Below are 13133 nucleotides of genomic sequence, written 5' to 3'. Positions count from 1 at the left end.
TCGTTCTGCATGTTACATACTTTTTTTCGATGTTACAACCGGACACATCCGTCTGCTATGAATATTACGTCTTGTTAAATTATCGTATTATCCATTGCTGTTTGTTTATGCAATGCACGGTGCCAATCGTCTGTCGATGGGAAGGTTGTGTTGCATTTTACAACGAGGAAAATATGTATGTGTTAGTCCATTGGGGGGTCGGCAAGCCTTCGGATAAATGGAACTGGGGTCCATTTCGAAACGTTCAGAACATAAGGGTTCTCCTTTCCAATGAGATTCATGAACAAGATATAACTAAAAACAGTAAAACCAAAATGATTGCCAACAATTGACATGAAAAAGTGCCGGTTTTATGTTGTATATTCTGATGATATTTTTAACTGCAAAACATGCATCAAAGTTAGGTTACGCAATGTGTAATAAGCATAGGGCGCGAGCCGAAACCGTTTGCCGACCCCTGCCTTATGCCATAAACCCGATGGTACGTTGGTCATGGCAATAACGTTGCGTTGCGAACGTTTCACCCAAGGGAAATAATTACAATATACATTACGCGGGTATATCTAAAGCGGCAGTACTATACAAATTACATTTATTACCGCCCAGTGTGCATCCTCAACGACCCTGGACGTCTGTTTGAGTACCCTTTCGCTCGTAATGTCTCGTACACCTCTCTCTCTCACCATCGGTCGTTAAAAGCCTCTTTCATGTTATGGCCCTAAATTTCCCTAATCAGTCTCTACAACCTTCCTTGCTTTTAATCCCCTCGTCCCTCGTTCGTTCGTTCAGCGCAAACCTGTGCCCCGGCACTGCTGCAGGTATCCGACGAGGGCGACAATGATGATTCCGCGATGGAAAGTGCGATACCGTCACCCACGCACGGGCTTCAAGCAGAGGTGGTTAAACTTGGGCACGGCAAGGTGAAAGCGTTGACCAGATTCTACGACTCCTTGAAGGACGTCAACAACAATCCGATGGGTGAAGCCCACCGGAAAGATCCACCGAAACGGGACAATCAAAACACGACGATACCGGTGCGTTCCGAAGCGGCCAACCAAAGCCCTAACGGCTTGTCGAACGAGGAGGAGCTGAAGATAATGAACCAGCTGCAGCGTTGGAGTGAGTTCGGTTCGGTCGGGGACGAACTGAACGAAATATCGCTGGATGCCGAAACCGCAACGCTCCAACGTTCACAGTCCTACGATGGATCCATCGACAGTAGTATGTCCGCGTACGATGCGAATGACACTTCCATAGGGCACCCCCCAGTCGAAGGGTGCCGACTGCACGCGCACCTGGGCGTATTAAAATCCCCCACCACCGTCCAACGGAAACCCCTAAACCACCGTCGGCCGTCATCGATGGCCAACCACTTCCATGCGGCACAGCACGGACTCAACCCGCACGTCCTTCCGGATGCGTTCATGCTGCGCAAAGTGCAACGCTGCCGGCCGGATTGCGCCAACATCGAAAACCAACCGGTCGCACTAAGCTTCCTGTACGGCGGTCGTAGTTCTTCTCCCTCGAGGCCACCGACGACCGCTAGCTGTCCCGATTTGGCCCCGCCGGGGGTCCGACAAACCACCACGCCACGCCAGCTGAAGAAACAGCACAACATCCTTCGGCTTTTGCGTCAGATCAACGGCAAACTGGATGGCGGCAACGTGGACACGACACCGGCACCAGTGGTCGACGATGACGAAAGTTGACCTGAATGTAAATTTGAGCAAATTTTCACCTTACACTTCCATTAACCGGGGGCCCCCGGTTTTTTACCCGTTTCGTGTGGGCTCCGCAACGCCTCAAGTACGCCACGCCTGCTTTTGCGGTACAATCACACAAAAAACACACACACGCAAGATTCCGGCTGGAGTTTCTTGTCGGAGCGTGCTCAGTTCCGGAATCGATGCACCGTGACGATTTCTTTTTGCTTTGGCAGTTTGATTATATTGTTCACTATTTTATTACTTTTTTATCTAAACTTCTATTTCGTTCTTAAACTTTGTACTTGTATTCATTGCCATCCCGCATTCGCATTCATCCTCGTCGAACCTTTAAAGTCTTCCTGCCACCAAGGGAATGGGGGATGAGTAATATTTTGACCAAGAGTGTTTGTAACTACTTGCTGGAGTAGCTTTTGCGATTAACCGTAGGAAGTTGATATTTTATATTTATAATAATTACATTTTTGAAATCATGTTACAATTACTAAACGTTTTCACTAACCATATATCTTAGAATGTATTTTTGCATGCTTTGCGTTGCTTGAGCATATTCATTTGTTATTGTTTTTTTAAGCAGATATCAAATTGTGCAAATGTTTTCCGTGCACTAATATTAATAATAATAATATTCGAAAGCATTATATAAATTGCATTTGTGAAACGGTTGTTTCATGCTTCACATCGTAACTCATTACGTTCTATTAACCACCCCACATACACACACACACACATGTGCGTCCATCACACATACACTCACACACACAGGTGGTCGAAGAATGTCCGAACGGGACATGACTCGGGTCGGTACCAGCAGCGGTGACATTAGTAAACCCCCCGTACCATCACCATCCACCGGGCAGCAGCTACTAAACAGCAAATCCGTTCCCGCACTGCACCACGTTGGCAATATTGGTTGGTAGAGGCATAATCATTAAACAAAACAAAAACAATCACAATACAGATGCACGCAATGGGAAAGAATTTTTTAATAACCGGTTTCGCACTTTTTTTTCCTTTTTTCGGTTAAACATAAACACAGGTTCTTCCGCCAACAAATCCCGCAGCATACACAACCTTACTGGTGGCGGAGGCGTTGTAGGCGCCGCGGCAAACAACCAGGATCAAGGATTTTACCAAAACCTCAGCGTGTACCGGGCGCAAAATCAAAGTCATCCCAACCTGGGTGAAAGGTAGGTCGTTCGTCCGCTTCTTATCCCATCGTACGATGTAGGAAAGCAGATAATTGGATGGCCATCGCTAACGATTCGGGTTTCTTTCAGACCTCCAATGCCCCTACAAACGTCGCTCAATTCCCCCGGTCAGCAACAACAGCATCAGCAGCAATTGCTACAGCAACACCAACACCAGCTTCAGCAACAGCAACACCACCAGCAACAGCAGCACCCAATTCTAAACCGTCCAGCGTCTGCCTATTTTAATAGCAATAATAGCAGTAACAGTACCAACCCGAGTAGTTTGTTAATGGCAACACCAAACACTATGTCGTACACGATGCCTAATCAACCGCCTAGTAGTAGTAATAACGGTAATCTAACGAACATATCGCAGAGTAATGTTAACAACACGATGAACAACCGTCTGGCGGGCGGCGGAGGGATGGGGCCGAAGCAGCAGCAGCAGCAGCTGCCCATGGCACCACCGTCGGCTGGAGGGAATGTGAACGGTTTCATGCGCGATGTGCAGGCGCAGCAGAGTCTCCGCATGAACCAAATGATGGCCCCATCGATGCCGAACATTGCCCACTCGGTCGCTAGTGGAGGTGGTGGGTACCCGTCGGCCGTTGGAGGAATTTCCGCCAGCCAGAGCATGCAAAATGTGAACATGATTCCGGGCGGCCCGGGAAGTCCCGCCGGTGGTGGTGGTGGTGGTGGTGGGTACAACTATCATGGCAGTGCAAACGGAAGTCCTATGCTGTCGCCACAGATGTACCCTCACGATCAACAACAGTTGGCCGCACAGCATCATTCGTCGCTGTTGCGCGGGCAGGCGAAGCTTGCCGAAATGAACGAACTGATCAAACGTCGCCAGCAGCAGCAACAGCAACCGGTCGCTTACAATACGGCGGCCACGGGAAACAAACCGCCGACATCGCAGCAAGGCATGATGCCTCCTTCTACCGCCCCGAAGCCGATGCGCTCGCAGGAAGATCAACCTCCGCTACCGCCCGTGTCAACGCATCCACTGTTCAAAGGGCAAGGGCAATCCGGTCCGAACAATGCCTACTCCAGCTCCGAACCACCGAAGGTAGGCTTCTACCCAACGATGCCAACGCAGAGCAAAACGCTCCCCCCGATCGGCAGCAGCCCGTGGGAGCGCGAGGAAAAGGAGAAGGAAAGTGAACTGAGGCGTGAACATGTGCGCGCCTGGCGGGACCAACAGATCCTGGAGCTACAATCGTTGCCCCAGCGAACCCCGAAACAGGAGGAACAGCTCCGCACGTTGAACCTGGAGCGTGACTTCGAGCGGCGCGCCATGGAGGAAGATCAAGACTACGACAACGATCTACCGTACGGCGCGAAGGAGCATGGCAGCGTGCAGGAGGTGGTCCGCTTGACACAACCGAACGCAGCGCCACTAACTGCGCCGATGACGAAGCTTAAACAAGTCGACATCAAGGCGCCCGACACGCTGTCCCTTGCGTCCAACAGTGAACACTCGTCGACGGTTTCGTCCGTGTCCACGACGATCGCCAACTTCCAGCAGCAACAGCAGACATCCACCACCGGAGGAAGTGGACAGCCATTGATTCAGCCGAAAAGTATCCTTAAACACAACACCAACAGCAGTACGCCTTCGTCGCCGTCGAAGGGTGCGGCCAAGACGGCCAGCTTTGCGCACGACGGAACCAACGCACCCTCCGCTCGGTCGCAACTGAACCTGAGCGAAATTACGGCCAACAACACGAACGCCAACCAGATGATGTCGCAGATGGTGCACGATATGAACCAGTTGAATCTGGCCACCGCCTTGATGGGTGAGGATCGGGAGAACAGTGAGTACGGTCATCCGATGATGGTTCATGAACAACAGCAGCAGCAGCAACAACAACAGCAACAGCAGCAGCAAATGTTGATGAACGGTGGATACATGACCGACGCGAATGGTGGAGCAGTTCCCCCGCCACCACCTCCGGAGCGAAACAGCTCCTATGTGATTATGTCTCAGCAGCAGCAGAAACTTCGCACTAGCACCGGTCCGGCGTCAAGCGGAAAGTTACCCTATGGGGTGCCGACAAGCAGTGCCAACAGTCCCGCCCTGGTGGACCAGCAGCAGAATATGCTGAACAACAACCCCGCCACCACCAACACGTCGACGATGGGCGGTACGATGGGAGGACGATACGGCAACAACAATCTCCTTATGACGGCCCCCAACAACATGAACAATAACATTAGTAACCAGCTTGTTGGAAGCAACCCGGCGACACCCACTGCGGCCAGCGGTATTGTGGCAGGCGCCAGTTCCTCAGCGCTGCTTGCTGCCGCAGCTAGCAACAACAACTACAAGGACAATAAGCGTGTCTCGTTCCACGATGAGGATGCGGGAAACAATAATAACAACAACCCAGCTGGCCCCGCGGGATATACGCAAGCAGGTCACCTGATCGGTGGAAGTGTCGGCGGAAGTGGCAGTGACACGACCGGGCAACCCGGTGAACTCGGTACCATCCACGAGCGTCCGGATCCGGATGTAAGTAATGTGCTTCCGTGCGCGACCACACGATGGCGCGACTGTACACGGGTGAAATTATGAAATGAAGCTTTCGCCCCAGAAAGCTTTCCATGGTGTGCTTTAATCGAACACTTTCTCCTTTCTCCATCTGTGCAGCGTTTCATCGACGAAACCATGCCGGCCATGCTGCACACCCCGACGACACCGGAGGGCGAAAACTGGAACATGCAAATTCAAGCGACACCCGGCGTTATTGGCGCCCAAGAAGTTTATCGGTGAGTGCCGGAGGGCAGGAGAAACTATTCAAAGTATCAAGTAACTGATCAATCTTATTTTCATCTCCCCATCCAGTGACCCCCGGACACGCCGTTTGGCCGAGCAGCAGCAGAAACAGAAGAGCGAACCCGTGCCGGAGAAGTTGTCGTTCAAGGAGAAGATGAAAATGTTTGCCCTCGAATCGGGCGAAAACAATACGCCGAAGGACAAGCTGAAAATCTCCCGCGCCCAAAGGGATATCGATGCGGTTCACTAACGCAAAAGTGAAGCGGACGGTTTTTATTTTAGTTTTATGTGTATTTTTCGTGTAGAGCTACATTCTTAGGACCCGATGCTGCGATGAAAACTCAAAACACCACTCCCTGACCGGAATCCCCGCTCCTGCGTACGTCGAATTAGGTCGTACAAAACCGCACTAGAAGCTGACTCTGGGCTGCTGCACCGGATCGAGGTGAATAGATTTATATCATCGACAGGATCTTGGCTCTGGACAGGTGTTTAAAATGTAGATAGACGAAATCTCCTAGATAACTTAGCGTAGTACTACAATACAACATACACCGATTATGCTCTTCGGTCGCTCGAGCTAAATTACGACGAATAGCGAACCACGATAATAATGATCACACTGAACAACAGATCGTTGCGATTGATACGAACCCAATGGACCAACAATGTTACTAACAGAAGAGATATAAGAGAGCAGCTTAGAGAATTGTTTTTGTTTTTATATGACTATATATCTCTATATGAACAGTTTATAAATATGTCCTCACTCCATCCCTCCCTCTATCTCTCTCTGTATGTATACTAAATGAAGGCAACCTATAGTCAACTGAGGAATTATATTTATCTGTAAGAGAACAAACAAAAAGAAACAAAAGTAACGCAAGTTGAGAGCAAATCATAATAATTCGAAAGTCAACGGTATCGAAATGTTAAATGATGAGATATAATAATAGATATGTAAGATAAAAAACAAAACTAAGACGACATAGTAAGAGTATTTAAATTGGATAAAAGTTTTAAAAACATTTCCTAGCGAATGAGAGCGAGTGTTGGGGAGAAGTATCCGGGGGTTTGTTGGTAGTGTTTTCTACATTGCATCAACCAGCAACTAGTAAACTTCCCTCCTTCTCTCGGGTGGTAGCGCTCGGAAAATATGGTGATCTAAATGAACAACATACACACAGAAAGGTCAATTTGAATTTGGAATAAACACACACCCCCTTCGTAGCCTTCCCCCCTACGATCGTGTGATACCGGTGTGCTAGTGCATGATCGTTAAACAAAAACAAAAAAGAAAAATCTACAACAACAAAAAAACAAGAAAATACCGATGGTGCACACTACTGTTAACATTTATGATGTATTTTAAAAGTCTTACTACTTCTGTACGCAAGATGTTGTTTTTCATTTTATATATGTTTTGCGGCTACACGTTGAAAATTTAAGAAAAAGAAAACACGCGAAATATCTGTAGTATTAATAATTCACACCTTTGCAATGAGCGCGCGCACTCTCACTAACAAACGGGTCCATGAAATTTCACCAAGCACACGAAAGTGATTTTATGCGTATTTTGTTGTTTGTTTCGGATAGCTTTTCTTCGCTTCGCGGCAGCTGTAAAAGAAGCGGGACCGGTAAAGAATGACTTGTGGATAAGATGATTAAGTCAATACATTGCATGTAACAACCGTTAAGCGAGGAACGGAGGAGATGAAGAGCAAGAGATAAGATTAAAGAAAAAAAAACAATATATGATATAACACTAGCGATGTAGATTGAAATCACCTAAACGGAGACAGCAAAGTGATTTTATTTGTTACACATATTTTTATATCGTAAACGAGAGACTACTGAAGTATTTCCAAACAATTTTCGATACATTTAAGAAGAATTTACCTCTTTACCACAACACCGGATTGATGACCGATTTCTAGCACATATTTTTAAAACAAATCCCTCACCGTAGTGCGATCCGCGATCAGGATCGCGGCGTAAATAGAGATCGTTTGTATAAACATATTATCATATGATGGCCCGCCTCTCCCTCCCCCTCCCGCACGTCGGACGTCGGTGGTCAGTAAGACGTCGTTGGGGTGCGTGGGGTGGGCCAAATCCTAGAACGAGGACCACTCTGTACAGCAGGCGGCTGTACGGCGAATATGTGTCGGCGAGAGTGTGTGTGAGTGTGTGTGCCGATGTGTGTGATGATTCAATCGATGCAAATGTAATGCACTAGGATCATGAAGTAGGACTAGGACCGGTAAAAATGATTCGTAAAGGAATAATAGTAGCATAGCTCTAATGGAAGTTTGTAGTATTTAGTAGTGCTTATGAAATCGATTACGAAAGAAAAAAAAACAATGTGAATACACAGAAGGTGACGAATTAAAAAGGCACACAAAAATGCAAAATTAAGAGTAAATTTCCACAAACAAGCGCGTCCACACACACACACACGCACTCACACAAACATATATATACGACGAAGGAATGGAAATGAAGGGTTAACTTTATTCAATAACAGCTATTTTCCAATACTTATTACGAAAATATCAATGAAATACAACCGCTATGTAAATGTTAGTAACAATTCAGAGGTAAATCAACCAATTAAATATGATGTTCGTGTTGTTTATATTTTTCTAATAAGTTTTATAAAGTGATGACATTTAGTAGATTTCAAACCCGTTTTAAGCGACAGCAACATTCACTAAACAATCACTGTCACACACAACACGTTTTGAACCTCATTTTTGGTTTACAATAGGAAACTCTTGGCAGTCCGCTTGCCCATCATCAAGTTCATTTTTATAAAATTAATTCTAATCGTTTTTTTATTTAAATTGTGTGACGCTTTGTTTCCTATTTGAAGAGATGAATGAACATCGATTTGCTAATTCTTTCCACTCGTGCTATTAATTTTCTTCGCATTGCCATAACCCTCCATCGTCCTTCGTAGTAATCACTGTAGCACCTTTTTCTTTGTCGTACGTGTCCATGAACATGGCCACCATTTCCACCGGACCCGCTTGTCGCAACCGATCATTAATGGGTCGAAAGTGTACAATCCGAAACATTCATCGCAACTGCGACGGCGGAGCGTCGGACACCGAACGGCCCGAGTTGTCTGCCCTGTCCGCGGGGTTGCTGTTTCCGTTTGAGCGTGAATTAAGTACGGCTCGCATTAACGTCGGCCATCCTCTAACCCTCGAGCACGACCGGTGGCGACCGTCGCGTAACGTTCAACTCGGATGAAATGAAATGGACTGAACCAAATTGGAACGTGCGACTGTCTGGCGCATATTGCACGGCCCATGGCGACGGGGCCCGAAGCCGAATGGCCGGTGCATATGGAACACTTGTACGTGTGTAATTCGTTTAGCAAATTATTTTACATTTCATGCTCCATTTATGTTTTACGACCGCGTCGAGCTCGTGGACTGTAGAAATGGCTCTGCTTTGGCTTCGGAACACGTCGGACTTCGGTCAGTGGAAACGATCGGAATTATACTGTTCCGGTGCAACACTCTTTGATAACTGCTATTTGTTTGGTAGTTTTTCACAAAAGTTGAGCACACTTATACAGATATACTTATACAGGTAACTATGTTAGCCTCTTCTAGGTTATGATAAGTAACTTGTCTAGTGTTTCTTGCTTTATAAAAAAATTGTAATCCCACACTTAAACCATACCTTTTCCCGGACGCCATCTGCTTGCGTTCGAAACAATTGTTCTGTTTTACTATCGTCAAACCATGGACCGGAATGGTCAATAAAAGTGTATTGTGGTGTAAATCAAATTATACTCCCGACTCCCACTAAATGGTAACTGTTTTGAACGCGCCCTCGTGCTGTATTTAAAACATCACAAACGCCACAAACGAATCCATTTCAAATGTACCTTATTTTTTGTTTTCGTGAGAAAAACCCCATCCGTGACATCAATCCTCGATCGGATGAAAATATGCAACACGACAAACAACAGGCACAACAAAGCCGGCCGGTTTTTAGACGAAAGTTCTCGCCCATTTTCCAAATGCGAACGTGTGCGGGGCAAATGGGTGGATGAGAACGCAGCACAAGTTGTAAAAAGACACAAAGCAAAAATAAATACCACCGGGTAGCGGACATGTGCCAGTAATTTATTCACAACCGACGGACGTGTCGATGGCAATTTAATTCCCATTTGTCCACCCCAACCTGGCCGATCGGGGGGGGGATGTTTTTTAGAATTGTTTTTCGGTGTGTGACTTGTATTATCTCCGTTTCTGTCCAACTAGCCTTTTGCGATACTCTCTCTCTCTCTCCCTCCCTCGCTTTGCGGCTTTTTACATTGACCCAGATATAGGGGGCTCACTTTGCGCAAGGGACAAAAGGTGTGCCACCCGGCGAACCCTGGGGTCTGCCCCTTGCACACGCACCATCGTCGCCATCTTCGATGACGGCAGAAGGACGGATTCCGAGCCCGGTGGGAAAGTCAACACCCATAAATAAAACCTGCCCATCAATGAACCGCATTCATTCGTCATCCCATCGATGCAATTCTCGGTGCATGTTGTTATCGGTCTTTCTTTGTCTCTCCCTCCCTGTTTTTCGCAATCCCCCCGATTCGAGGTCGAGTGCAACTGCACTTCGGCATGCATTCAATCAATCAATTATTACCGTGGCATCGGTTTCCGTTCAATTTAGCCTATCATCATCATCATCATCACGGCGGAAGGCGAACTGTGCTGATTATTTCGAACCGACGTGTGTTCCGTTCGCATGTAAATTGCATCCTCGGGAGCAACTCGGGAGTTGTTGATGTCATCAACAAAAAGCTTCACCCGTCGGGTGCTTGGATTGGTGGGAGTTCGAGTGGACTCGTACGTCATTTGAAATATAAATTTTACGTTTTTTCAGAAATATCCGAAGGTATACAAATTTGATCAGAATTATAATATCAGATTTGATTCACTATCTGAAAAGATTATTTGAATGTCACCTAAACCGGTGCATGCCATCCGACTCTGATGAAGAAAGACCTCGATGAAAAAGGGTGCAATATGGAAATGTTAATACTGCGTATGTTTTGCATACCATTCCATAACGGGGTTTCACATTAGATTTTATCGACGGCAACGACCACCGTTGGCTAGATTTTCCGTGCGAGATTCCTGCAATGGAGAGGATAACAAATGCTTCCCGTAATGTAATCTAGAGCTGACCTCTGCAGCCGTCGGTGCAGTCTCGAAAGGCAACGCCAAGCCAGCCAAGAAACGTTGGACAATCGTTTTCCCCTCGGGGCGCTCGAATGAAGGGGGCGGAATGTTTTGACAACATTATCATAAATTTGCTATATTTCCACCCGCGGCGGAACATGTCCTGGGGATGCGTGGAGGGTGGTTTTGAGCTCCGCGAACGAATGGTCTAACGGTTTTTTTGCTTAGATTAGATCGCCATTGCAGAAGGTTGGAAAGGCAAAGGGCCGTTTGCATAGCGTAGAAAGGGGTTGCATAATTTAATAACACTTCGAATGTGAAGGATGTTCCGGTTGAACGGCATAAGGGTTCGCACGGGACAGTTCTCCCGGTTTTAATTGTGAAATGTTTTCCTCGCTTTTCGATGAGTGATGGTCACAAATAATTAGGCAAGTTTTCCCGCTAAGGGATGTTTAGATTCTCTTGCTTGAATGTGAGTTCCTGATGCATGACTGAGTTATGCAAAGTACACAGCGCTTGCCCATAATTCGGTATCCCACGAAATATGCCCGTCATCAAATGCAATCAATAATGATATTTTGCATTTTAAACATTTCTACACCGAATTCCACTATTGACTCCCATGATAAATGGGTTATGATTACCTCGTCTGTGCGTTAGTGTCACCCTTAAACCCACAACATCCTCGGGGACATTAAGACACCCCTTTCTAACCACGACCGCCTGCAGCCCTGCGTCACGCTTTTTCTGAAGGGAAGAGGCAACGCAAGACACGTGATATGCATCGTTGTAAATTTATTGAGCTATTAAATTCCGTACCATGTTTTTTCCCATCTTCCCTTATTCATACACACATATGAAAAATAAATAGCTTTTAAAATTTCAGTCAACACCACACGGACCGGCCGCCCATAGCTTCGATCCATGCTTCCGATGACTATCCGATCGGGGTTTTCCACGAGCCAGTATCATTTTTCATTTCCACTTTTTGAAGCACGATATCGAACGGAGAAAAGTTTTCTCGCCCTTTCGGAGCGACATCCTTTTTCTTGTGTCGGTTTCGGTTCCATTTCAGGGCTGTCACCGTTTTCTTTTTTTGTTCCGCGCTTGGGACGGAAGTTGTGATAAAACTAGCAGCAAAGGAAGGCAAGAACGAACCAGAGCCACTTTTATTACTCCTCAGGGTGCCATCTTCCAGCGATACCTGGGTGTTCGTGTTTCTTTTCCGCCACTCCTGGTGGGATTATATTCTGCACACATTTATTGCGCCCGAAACTAGGGAAGGGAAAACTAAAGTAGTGCAAAAGTGGAAATTTATGCACGTCTATTATGGTTTTCAGCTTGCCCGCGCTGCAACCCCGCGAGTGTACATATTTTAAATGCGCTGTAAAAACCAACCGAAAAGGCCGTTCGGTCGGAAAAAGAAACTGTTTCGGAACCGTTGATATGTGGCCCGAAAGGACTGAGGTTCTTGCCGCTTGTCATCTTTTTCGTGCGGTCGTGGTTGTTTCTTTGCAACCTCCTGGCCAGACGCCACGGCCGAGCGTGAATGGAAATGAAGACGATAAATCGTAGGACTTCGGGAGCGGTTTCGCGTGCCAGCAGCATCCCGGAAACGGGTTTTATTAGCGTGCCACAAAGCGAAACTGGTGTAATGTTCCACCGCCATGAATCACTTTACATTACGTTTTCCTACAATGTGTCCGTTTCTTGCATGTGCCGTAAGTCTCGCGTTTTATGACCACCTCCGGGCGGGGCGGGGCAGGCTAGGGGAACGGGGTGGCTCGTGAAATTATTTATCAATTTGAGTGTAGCTTCTCCCGGGGATGAAATGAAATGCATAACAAAGTTACAACGCTTCCGGCCTTAAAAATGTATGACAACAGGAGTAAGTACCAAAAACTCGCATCTTGAACATTTAGCTAAAGGGATTATTGAAACATTTTCAAACACTTCCCTCCCGCTTCTCGCCCCGTTGGGAAACCGTTCTGATTGATGGAACAGTTGGAACGCAAATAAATTCCACGCTAAGCACGGTTGTGCAAAACTGTTCCCGGGGATGTTTGTAACAGTAAATTTGTTTGCAAACGACAAGATAAATTATTCACGTCGCGACCGTTTTTTGGTGACGCACTTTGGTGAGGGGAAGTGGCGAAGGGGAAGATGGGAGGAACGATGTGATGCAACGATAATCATTTAGCAAAAAGTTAAATCTGCTAAAATATACGCA

At 46.7% G+C, this 13133-nt stretch overlaps 1 protein-coding gene across 1 annotated transcript in view; it reads left to right on the top strand.

The window, feature by feature from the left end:
• Positions 1–6915, top strand: part of LOC131288297 (afadin) — a 40504-nt gene extending 33589 nt beyond the window's left edge. Inside the window, exons 11-15 of the mRNA XM_058317416.1 lie at positions 2490–2636; positions 2764–2914; positions 3005–5435; positions 5574–5692; positions 5769–6915. Coding sequence (XP_058173399.1) covers positions 2490–2636; positions 2764–2914; positions 3005–5435; positions 5574–5692; positions 5769–5949 — 3029 coding nt within the window. The 3' untranslated portion in view covers positions 5950–6915. The remainder of the gene's footprint in view (positions 1–2489; positions 2637–2763; positions 2915–3004; positions 5436–5573; positions 5693–5768) is intronic.
• Positions 6916–13133: the final 6218 nt, after the last annotated feature.

The sequence above is a fragment of the Anopheles ziemanni genome, chromosome 3 (assembly GCF_943734765.1).
Source record: "Anopheles ziemanni chromosome 3, idAnoZiCoDA_A2_x.2, whole genome shotgun sequence".
NCBI lineage: Eukaryota > Metazoa > Arthropoda > Insecta > Diptera > Culicidae > Anopheles > Anopheles ziemanni.
The sequence above is the reverse complement of the archived record's forward strand: the minus strand, read 5'-3'. Positions and strand labels throughout refer to the sequence as shown.